This window comes from Parasteatoda tepidariorum, chromosome 5 (assembly GCF_043381705.1).
Source record: "Parasteatoda tepidariorum isolate YZ-2023 chromosome 5, CAS_Ptep_4.0, whole genome shotgun sequence".
Lineage (NCBI taxonomy): Eukaryota > Metazoa > Arthropoda > Arachnida > Araneae > Theridiidae > Parasteatoda > Parasteatoda tepidariorum.
This window is the reverse complement of record NC_092208.1, coordinates 45,641,183-45,653,248: the sequence shown is the minus strand read 5'-3', so window position 1 is coordinate 45,653,248 and position 12,066 is coordinate 45,641,183. Positions and strand designations below refer to the sequence as shown.

At 31.2% G+C, this 12,066-nt stretch overlaps 1 protein-coding gene across 1 annotated transcript in view; it reads right to left on the bottom strand.

Moving 5' to 3' along the window:
• Positions 1 to 11,452, bottom strand: part of LOC107450252 (uncharacterized) — a 26,603-nt gene extending 15,151 nt beyond the window's left edge. Inside the window, exons 1-2 of the mRNA XM_016066012.3 lie at positions 11,259 to 11,452; positions 1,485 to 1,684 (exon numbers count right to left, since the gene is read on the bottom strand). Coding sequence (XP_015921498.1) covers positions 1,485 to 1,684; positions 11,259 to 11,340 — 282 coding nt within the window. The 5' untranslated portion in view covers positions 11,341 to 11,452. The remainder of the gene's footprint in view (positions 1 to 1,484; positions 1,685 to 11,258) is intronic.
• Between the last annotated feature and the right edge of the window lie 614 nt (positions 11,453 to 12,066).

The following is a 12,066-nucleotide window of genomic DNA, read 5'->3' as shown; positions in this document are numbered from 1 at the left end:
AATTATATATATATATATATAAAAATAATATATATAAAAATATATTTATCTTTGCTCGGTAAATACCGGATCCCACGACCTCGAAGAGCTACAGTGACCCTTAATCTCTTTTTCCTCTATCGAACTTACACTACGTATTAACTGAAATGCTAATTTCAACTAAATACACTTATAGTGCTGAGGTAAGTTTATTTGATGAGAAAATTTTAAGTGTATGTCGTCACAACTAAGTGCTATCAATCGACCAATGCAAACGTTTAATTTGTATCTAGGTACCGCAAAATTTGATTGGTTTAGCTAGATTACGTTTAAGTTTAGTGATTTCGACTTGTGTGCTTTTAAAATGAATTCGATATCCAAGAAGGATGTAAAAACATACATAATGAAATTTAACTTATATTATTTCTGGATAAAGTAATTCAATTGTAATCTTGAAAAATGATACAATGTTTTATTTTCACTTAAAATAGATAAATAAGTATGACAAAGTGATAAAATTTACATTTTTATAATATTCAAGAATCTGAAGAAGCTGTGAAAAAGCATAAAATGTATTAATTTAAGTTAAACCATGCATGTAATTGTTTCAAATTGTTTGTCATTCTTTTTATGAATATCAGGTTATGGCTAAGCCTCGTGGTTAATCGGAATTGGGAAAGAAAGTGTTATTGTGAGTCATATTAACACTTTTTCAAGCTCCTCATAATACAGATGACCACCAAATAATTGTAAAGAAGTACTGTGAGAACCTCGCGTAACCTAATATTGGAATTCACGTCAAATCTATCAGATTTAGTCAGTAAGTTGTGCCACCTCCCGTTTAGCAGTCACTGCAAAAACTTAACAATCTTACAAAATGAAATCTTCCGCGTGTCTTTGTAATTCAGATTTTAGGTGTTGGCGTACTATCCCGTCGACCATTCTCGCCAAATCAGAAAATAAATTTGAATGTAGTTCAAATTTAAATATTTTCTCATTTATTTGCGTGCAATAAGTAATATTTATATTTTGCCCATTTCTTCATGATTAATTACTATGTAAAAAACTTGAAAGATACCAAAATGGCTCTTGCACAGTGTTGTCGAAAATGGTTGACGAGATAATATGTAAGTACCAGAGATTTTTATATTCGGAACGACAAAATAGTGAGTCAAAAAATTGTGGAAAAAATGAAAAACAATCTTTGCGGCTTTTTTTTATGACAAAACACACAATTACTGTTCAATATTTAAAAATATATATATAATGGTGTGAAATTAAAATCTGTTCCTGCTGCTTCCTTTGACGAAAATTCACGAAGTTTCTAAACAAAAGGGAATTCAAAAATGTGCTGAAAATAATGCTATTGATGAACAATACTTTTTTATGTATATGCACAGCATTCCATCTAGTTTCAAATCAGACACAACTTTTTGTAAACACATGATGTAATTATCAGTTTAATAATAAGTGGGGCAGTTAATATTAGAGAATTGCTGACTTACTTTCTTAAGTGAAACATTAACAAATCCTTTAGGTTCTTGAACTGTCAGAGTGAGTGGTTCCATTTTAAAAGGATCCAGAACTAAGATATGGCCAGCTGAACTACCGTGCAGGACTGTGTTTCTGGCGTCAGACATTTTATTGATAAGTACGGAATGAAGGCTGTGCAAAATAGGATCATTATCATCATCTTGCTTGATGTCTGAAAACACAATGAAATGCAATATTATTCTTTTGCTCCCAATCCATGACGCAAAATATAGATGCTCAAAATTCATGCCAAATTTATATACGTTTTTTGGTCATAACCTTCCCCTGGGAAATGCTCCAGGCGAACATTAAGTCGAAGTGAGAAAATAGATATCTTGAAAGGATATACATTTCAGAAAAGCAATTGATTAAAAATTACAACGTAAAATAAAAGGAGCAGTAGAAAGGTAATTTGTCTGCACCGGTAACTGAACCCGAGCTCTACTCTTTTATCCATCCCGCCATTTCGTGTTAAAGTAAGGCATTCCGCAGCAGCTCGTTATGGGTTATGGTTAACCATTTCGTGCCGAATGTCACAAATACTTGCCAGCATAAAACCGTATCAACCAGGGTAAAAAAGATTAAATTGGTAACCGAAGTAGTTCTTTAGCAGTTTATTTGTAGGCGGGATTATAATTGTTTGATTTATTTAATTCACCATTATTTAACAAAACTATGGTTCAAATAAAACTATTGAGTTATACTTTGAATTAAAGTAGTTATATTAATCATTTATATTGAAGTAAAAGCAAAGTAAGTCTGTCAAATTAACAACGCCTACATTTAAGTTACCGTTTTTTATTTATTTACATCCTGATTCTGATCTTGTACGAATGCTTTCATGAATACCCCCTCATACCCCAAGGGGTTAAGTCTCTAAAATTTAATGATAAACGCCATGATTGTTACAATGTAGTCAGCATCGCGCACAGGCCGGCATTACTACTCAGAAAAAACTGGTACCCATCGATTAGAAGCTGGGTCATACAATGTTAATGCTTCTAAATTCAAATAAAAACTGTTCTCCAATAATACATCGAGATGACAAATTTATGAGTAAGGAATGTTACGTCAAACATTTGAATCGATTCCTTTGATTTCGTAACGATATGAATGTCAAAAGTAAAGAAACAAATCTCAGGGACTGCTGAATCGTGAAAAATTAGATTTTCATTTCTAAGAATGATCTAGAGAGTTAATGTTTTTAACATTCTACACAAGAAAAACAACTTTATGAAGCATTTAGATACTATTTTTTAACTATTTCATTGCTATTTATATAGTTATCTTTATTTCTAAACAATTGCGACTTTTAAAAACTAATTTAAATTTGAATAAATATTTTAAACTAAGTAGTTTTAAATTAGCTAAAGAATTGAAATTGATTCTTCAGTCTCTCGGTTAATCTTTTTTTCAGTCTTATTAAAAATATATAGAGAGAGTAAAAAATGTGTCTGTACAAATCTGTACAAAATGTGTGCAAATCTGTACAAGTGTGTGTGTACAAAATGTGCCTGTACAAAAATTGTACAAGTTTTATTTCATCTCACACGTTGAAAAGACTGAAATGTAACTGAAAAAGCTGGAAAAATTTAACCAATCTTAACAATAATAAGGAAGTTTCATGAAAATAAAAATTTAGTAATTTTACTTAACAGCATTATCAATCAAAAGGCATTTATACTATATGTAGTGATGAAAATGAAAGGAAATTCTATGATTATGATCTATTTTTATTATAAAGAGGAACCTCAATGCATTTTAAATAGAAAATTTCGTACAAGTAACCATAATGGTTTGGATTGCTTTTAGAAATGCGTAATGCAGGAAATAGACATATCTTTAAAAGATTATTAAGGAAAATGAAACTTTTGATCTACTGTTATGAGTATTATGTTTTGAAAGAGCTGATTTGGAAAGAGCAATTATCCGTAATGTTTAAGAAACTAAGCTAATTGTTTGGTGTTAAAAATTGATTGAATTATTGCCTCCCAATTTGAAAGTTCCAAATGTTCCAATCTAATTACAAAAACGCACATTTTGAGCTTTTTTTTTCTTTCAAAAGTGCATTTTATAGTAACTCGCATTTTGAGCCAGCTGCGAAAAAAGGTTTAGCGTAGCTAAAAAACATTTCTGCACCATAACTGTTAACATATTTCGCGGAAGTGTATGACATTAATTGCAACATTTAAATTCGTGCTAAATTTTTATCAGACCAATATGTGGCGAATTTATAATCCTGAGCATTTTTTCCATGACGTCAGATCTGAAAATGTAATTTTTTCCCGGAAAAATAGACAACACATGTAAACTTCAAATATTTTTTCCATCAATAGGTATACCATATATTAGGTATCATAGGTATACCATATCATATATCATAGGTATACCATACCATATACTAATTAAAGAAAGCCTTGAAAAAATTGATGCGACGTCTTTAAAATATGTTAATTCAGTATGACACGAAACATTTTCGCTCTTTTTACTGTATTGTATGTGCATACATTTAGGAAAAATAAACGAGCAGATACGAGTGAGATGTAACAGAAAGGCTAATTTCGTAAAAACATTTTTTTCATTTGGATGTGGAGTATAATTAGAACAACTGTAACGGTTCATTAAATTCAAAAGAATTTTCTTTGTTTTTTTTTCTTTATCTATTGATCATTTATTAACGCTCCGCTGCATTCGGCCACTTGGAGTAATTCACGATTACACTTTTTTAAAATATTTTTTTTTATGGAAAGCATGTGTCATTTGTTTATACCTGTCCATTTCCTTTACAATATTTCCATATCATTTGGACGATCCACTTATTTTTCCGCAACGTTGCAAACACCATAAACTGGCTTTATTATCGCTTCTTTGGAAGTTAACCTAAAATTATTCCTGTTAATCCTTGGCACACAAAGAAAAAATTGTTGTGGGGCTTATTGCTTCATTTTATCTGATATGAAACGCTTCAGTTTTTTTCAGTTCAAAACAAGAAATATTTTATCTTCTTTGCTTTGATATTACGTTTACCAGTGTTGTAACGAAAAATATATTTACTAATCTATGTATGGGTTCATTTCATAATGACTAACGTAACAGTTACGGGTTTTTTGAAATATTTATTTGTTAAAATAAATGCAAATGAAAATAATTTTATCTCAGTCTTGAGTATTTATGATGTAAATAATGATTATCTATCCAAGAAAGAAGGAAGGATATTATTTTTAGCTATTAATTAATTCTTCATAGTGTGATTTTTTGCCCAAAAATAACTTTTACCTTTTTTTATTAAATTTTTCTTTATAGTTTGATTTCGAACTTACTTCAAGAATGTTGTGACTTATGTACAGTGTAAAACATTCCGGATCAAATTGAAATATCGGCACTTTGCTTGTATTATCCGTAAAATTACTTCACCGCAAAATCCATTTTTAACGTAAAATCATATTTGTACCGTAATTTTTACGGCAATATTCATTTCATTAAACTGTTTTAGTCATTTTACGGTAATTATTGCTGTAAAAATTACAGTACATCAGATATTTTTTGCTCTGTAACTTGATCCGGAATTTTTTTCAGTGTATCTTTTGTCTTCTCTACATGTTTTTTGTCTTTGTCATCCAATTAAATCCAAATTTGAAAGCCCTCACCACCTTGCAAGATATGATGTTATTAGCTTTTGTGTAAATTAATGATCTGACGCATGTTTTTTTTTTTTTTTTTTTTGAAAAAGAGTTTAATCATCCCCAGCTGATACCCTTAAACTTGTCATAGTCCTTGGGGTCCCACTCAATATTAAACTCAACAATTCAGAATAATTACGTCGAATATTCTAACATCACATTTAGAAATCTGAGAATGGTAATTCTCAAAATTAGAAGACACCGTTGCTCCTCGTTAATGCTCGTCAACCTTCAAAAGGATAACTAAGTGCAATCTCAAAAGTATACCGAGCAAACATTGTTGAGAGCATAGCATCCTAACACAGTCATGGTAATCAAATATTGATCAATACAGAAAAAAATCACCTTATGTAATGTAGGAATTGTGAAGGCTAATAAAACAATTAGAAGAACTAAAGAAATTTCCGAGGAGTAAAAATTCTAATGTGTTGTTTAAATAAATTAAAGCAAATCCCCAAAAATTAACAAAATAGAAACAGCAAAAGAATTCAATATCTGCAAAATTTCTTCACTGTTTCTCCCTTTCAATTTCCAAGCTTTATATTTTTTTTTTATTCTATGTACTTAAATATTTCGTCATATGAGATATCATAACACACCACTTTCCCTTTCACTATTAAAAAAGTTATGAATCGTGTTGAAATATTTCTAACACTACTCATTAAAATCAAAAACTAATTGCTTTGAAGCATCACGTAAATGTACAGCATGATAAAAGTGTTAAAAAGGGAATTCTTTTCCAATAACTATTCCAATATGTGGTACAGGGTTAGTGCGCTCGCTTATCAAGCTTATTTCCTGGATTTGATTTCTAACTGTGACTGAAAACTCAGACTTTTTTTGTATTTTCTAATTAACTGTGTAAGTCTGTATGGTGCATGAAGCCGAATACTTTTGGCGAAATTAGTATTTGAACTGTGTAGAAACAAATAAATCCAATGATTTTAAATTTTAGCAGCAGGTTTTGCCTAAATTTGAATAGTGTAGAACACTGTGTTTCATTGAAACTATCATTGGGTATTATAGTATCTATCATTTTTATGCCATTTTTTTAATTAATGTTTCATTCTAGAGATATTTAAAAACCATTTGACGTTAGTAATGAACTTTCAAATTATAAATGAGATATATCATTTAATCAACTGCTTTATAGATTTTTAAAAACAAAATATTTAAAGAAATTTTTTCCCTTCCTTAATTTTCCAAGTTTAAACACTCAGGAAACCATACTAATAAACATTTAGAGGTTACAAATATGCATCAAAACTCTAAACTGTCCTTATTTTCAGAATATGGTTACTGACTTCTAAATAATCTTTTATACATTTTTATTTAAGTAAATGTATCCAATGTGTTCATATATTTCTTCTTTCTGGGATCACTTTGTTTAGATTTTGTGACAGATTTGGAAGCGAAAGCTCTTAATATCGAGATTTAGGTAATCGAAATTTTTATAACTAAGTATACATAGTCTGCGAAATATTAATTAAAAATGTAGGTAGCTCCTTAAAATTATAATACCCTTTATGGTGGTATCAGTAACTAATAGCTCTCATCCTCTTGAAAATTTACCACAGACGGCTTCTCAGTTCATGTAAATATCGCTTTAAAATCCTTTTTACATTCTTCATTTCAAGCATATGGCTTTCAAAGACGGATTTATATTTACCTTCTTTTTTTTCAAATAACGCACAGTCCGACAAAAACTCGTTACTCCAAAACCAATTTTGTCATTACGGAAAGACATTCTGCCAACTAATTTTCAGCATATTGAAGAAAAAAAAGAGAATTAAAACAAAATGGAATTTTTTTCCCAATGGATTGAAGAGGTAGCACAAGCTGACAACTATATATAATTTGCTTCCTCCTGTTTGGATTGCTTAAAAATGCCTATTTGTCCGTAACTTCTAATACGAGACATTTTCCGTCAAGTTCGCAGGTTCAGCATTGCTTGAAGTGTGTTTAAAAGCCAAAAATATGTGATTTATATATTATTAGACTTGGCCGAACAGCGATATTTCTTTCTTCAAAACCTAAGAGACCTGATACACTATTTATCATAAATTAAGGAAAAATTACGAAAATAGCAATAACTCTCCCGAAAATAAGCCAATCCCAATGAAGTTTAAATATGTTGTTAAATAACAGCTGCTAAGTAAAACTACAACATATAAATTAGTAGCAATGCAATGGAATGACGTCATCTGACGAGCATAAAATTGAATGTTTGATCGCAAGCCTGTACTTGGGCAACAACTTTTAACCACTGCCTAGGCATCCAGAAGATTCAGCTAAAGACGGTCAAATGCTACTAGGAGCGTCAATGACAGATATTTATCGCTATGTTCATGAAATTATAAAACCGCAACTCTAATCAGTTCAGATCCTCTCTTTGCTGCAGCTTCCGGAAGATTGGTGCTACCGTTTACTGTGAGTCGAAGGCTTCACGGAAGTCGTTTGTTTGCTAGTCGACCAGTTATTTGCGTGCACTCTCGTCACACCATAGATGGGAACGTTTGAGGAGGGCGCAGATCCTCTGGACCGCTAACCAAGGGAGGGCTGTTTTTCCCCCAGCTGAGTTCAGGTTTAGCATCCAAAGCAATAGTACATGTTGTTTGAAGAGAACCCGAAACCCATTATCATCCATCAAACATATGCGAAAGAGATGCATACAAAGGAGGCAGTATCTGTATGTGGGTTTGCATATCTTGGGAGGAGCTCAGAGACTTGTATGTTTTTCCACGAAGAGCCATGAATATTAACGGGTATATCGATGACATCCTTAATATTATGTGCACCCTTATGCTGGTGTAATGGATGATGATTCCATGCTACAAGACGATAACGCAACAACCCGCAGGTCTAGCGTCGTGGATGTTTATTTTCAGCAGCAAACAATTCAACGCATGGAGTGGCCAGCTCGATCAACGGACTTGAATTCTATTGAGCATGTTTTGGGATGCTTTGGGAAAATGTGTAGCTGTTCTTTAACCCTCCTCATATACCCTTGCCACGCTTGCAACTGTTTTTCAAGAACAAAGTCTCGCACTTGCAGTGGAACTCGTAGAACGCGTAATTGAAAGCATTACACATCGCTTTATATGATGTATTACTGATAGATGTGATCAAACTCCATACTGAAGTACTTTTTCTATTACCATCTGACTCATCTAATTTATGTTATAAATTATTATGTGTACTATGTTGTTTTACACATCATTATGTGTACTGAGTCAATTTCATTAAACTCTATGCGTAACTTTTTGAGCTATGGTCATTTTTAGATGTTTATTTATGATAACCAGTGCATATCACCAAGCTAGGCATACATCAAAAGATAACAGTAAATTTTGGGTAAAGAGATGTTTAAATTTATAAAATAGCAGTTTTAGAATAAAAGATTGTTCATATATTATCAAATATCAATGACTTAGTCATCAACCCACCAAATCTCCTCATGACTAAATAATTCTCTTTAAAAAAAATTCCAACATAATCTGGTAAAACTTAATTCGAAGGTATATGAGCATCAGACGAGAAATTTTTTTTTTTCCAAATTTGATTAGCATCACCTATTAACTGTTATTATGTGGTACAGGTATTTTTTGGCACAGATATTTAAATGTAAAAAAATAATCGTAAAATATTTATTAATATCCGTTATTTTCATACAATACGCCGTAAACATTCTGTTATGAACATTTTATTTATTTAGTAAGTATTTCTAGTCTGATAGTTTTTCAATAGATTTCGTTTCTATAGTACACACGCAAGACTTACACGCACTTCTGTGTAATAAACTAAAACAATTTATTTATATTTATTTTTAGTTCTAATTGACAGTGTCGACTTGGCATTAGCATATATCATTGCGATGCCTAATTTAGAAGGGAATAATTAAACTTTAATAAGACATTGTGGGGCATATTATGGTCGTATAATAAAAATATTCACCGTTTTTTTTTTTGATAAAAATTCTGCTAGTATAACGATATTCCTACGCTTGCTAAATAATTTTGTGGCGTCATGAATAATTTTTTTTCCAATGTTAATTTAATCTCGAACAGCAAAAATAAATTTTTATATCTCATACAGAATAGATCTAAGCAATTCTGGGATTACCAAATAATTGCAACTCGACAATAGATCAATCGAGTTGCAAACATTTATGGTTCATTTGTTAAAAGTAAATTTAATTCTTTCTTTTGTTGTATCCTTCATTATGCCTGCTCCGTTTCACAATACTTTTTCATGTTTGGCTCTAAAAATACAAAATCTATTCAAGCACAACACTAAAACTAGATAAAGCACGCAGCTAAAAAGGCCCTAAGAGACCAGCGTCTGCATGATCTACACTGTAGAAAATTCCGGATCAAACTACGGTATAAAGTATCGGCACATCATTCGTAAAATCCATTATACGTTAAATTCATTTTCAATATAAATTATTAGACTCGCAAGATTATAATTTTGAGATGAACGAGCATTAAGTAAATAGTTGGTCCCACAAGTCATCAAATAGAGATCGGTTCTTGTTTTTGGCAATTCAATTAGCAACATTATTCAGTGGTTAATTTAGTTAGTATGGCTTTCATTGCTTTATACATTTCCCAATGTATTAAAAGACACGAGTTCCAATTCTATAGATACTCAAAACACTCGGTACAGTGTTTTAATTATTTTAGAACGTTGTAAAATAATTAGTAATCATTCTCATCTTGTCCCCAGTAGTATCGAAGCTAAAAATTAGCCCCACAAAAGTCCTATAAAAAGATGCACCGAGAAGCCGAAACTTGTGTGCCTAGATATTGCTCAAATGAACCCAGACATGCTCCGAAAGTATACACAGTCTATCTAGACGCCTTGATGGATTAAAAATTAAATTCGAATTAGGACAAATCTATATAAATTCAATATAGGCTGAGCAACGACTACGAAAAATTAATTGAATCAGACAAATCTGTACAGAGCTTATCTGGGCAAAATATGGGTATAATTATATATCTGCAGATCAGCAAGCAAATTTTTTAAGAGCTTAACCCCTTCCTTCTCACTCCCGTGAAAATGACGGGGTGAGATTTCGCCCGTTATTTCTCACTCCCGTGATATTGACGGGTTGGAGTGTTCAGTAGTAACGCGCCAAGAAGAATAAAACTAATTCATTTCTTTTGCCCGGAAAACATTTTATTTCTCATTTTACACACCTGATGGCAGTACCAGGATATTTTTAAGGTAATTGTAGATAGTCAGTTTATTTTAAACTAGTTGCAGCACTAATCAAATACGTAATACAAATACAAGAGCCAAAAAAATAGGCACTTTTATGACCGTTTTCTTGAAAATTAACCGATCGATAAGGGATTAAACAAGTAGTAATTGAGTAAGTTAAGGGATTAAAAATGAATTTTCACATTCTCTTCTCAATTTTTTTTTTTTTTCGAAAAAATCTGAGAAGGCAAATAATCTTCAAATTCTATAAGAACTTTTTTATCTGAGTTGAAAAATGTTCTGCAGATGCCCTGATTATCTGCAATACCCAAGGCCGTGCTGGAGGATTTCTGTTACCGGGATCCTCTGTCGGTCAGAGTTGTATTGCTACTACGAATCATGTGCTTTAAATATTTTTAAACTATTGTACTACGTAACAGCTATATTAGTTTACTAATTGGCTAGCATTACAATAAATTTGTAAAAATTTGAAATACTTTTCAAGTTTATTATAATTCATAATTTTATAAATTTTTATTTTTCAATTGCATGTATAGATATTTGCTTGATAGGTCACGCAACTTTTAACTTTTGGCAACCAGTCAAAAATTTCAACAAAAAAAAACAAAAAGAAGAAGAAGAAAAAAGAAACATGCAGTGACTAGACTACAAGATCATTTTGAATATCAGTTTGTAAAGATTGAAAATCCGTTCATTCTGTTCTGTGACCGACCTTTCTTTAAATTCAAAATCATTAATATTTCATGTGTGAGAATAACAGAATGAAATTTTCTCATTCCAATGCGGGTCTATTGTCAAGGCAAAATAAAATAAAGAAGACATTTGAATAAATCTTACCTATATCTTTCGTCTCTTCTGAGAAAATCCCCCTACTGACTAGTATCACACACAATATGAGGTACAAAATTCTATTCCCCATGATGGGTAATAGGAACTGTTACTTTTTCGAACAACTCGCGAGTTCGGACTGAACCTCTTAAAAAAACAACTTCTAAAGGAGTGACCCAGTGAAATTCGGGAAGTGGGTCGTTGAGTCTTGCGGCCATTCACTTTCTAACGAGGAAAAAAGGGAAAGAACATTTGAGGAAGAAATATTTGATGAAACGATTTTTTTATTTATTTTATTTTTACGACACCACTAAATGCAACGACTCTTACCACTCCTCGTTTTTTTTTTTTTTTTTTTTTTTTTTTTTTTTTTTTTTTTTTTTTTTTTTTCTTTTTTACTATTTCATTTTATTCTTTTCTTTTCCCTTAACGAACTAAACTTTTAAGTTTGATTAAGGAATTTTGGCAACAATGGGAAAAACAGACGATTTGTTAATTTTTTTCTTCTTTCTTTTCGTCTCAATACGAATTTAGAAATTGGTGAAACATGAAATAATTGCAGTAACTGATGCGTTTGCTTTTTCACGGTAGCTGGAAATAGAATTTTTAAGTGACATAATAATATTTTTAGGAAGTCATTACAATGAAGAAGTATTATTTTCTCTTCGGTAGTTGTTGTTTGAAACTTTAAGGAAAATAATCAGTAACGTGATCTTAAAAAAAATTAATATTCTTGTGACATATATTTTCTTTAACGTTTCGACTAAGCAAAAATACGAACTTTACAAACTAATTTTATATTTATAAGAGATATTTT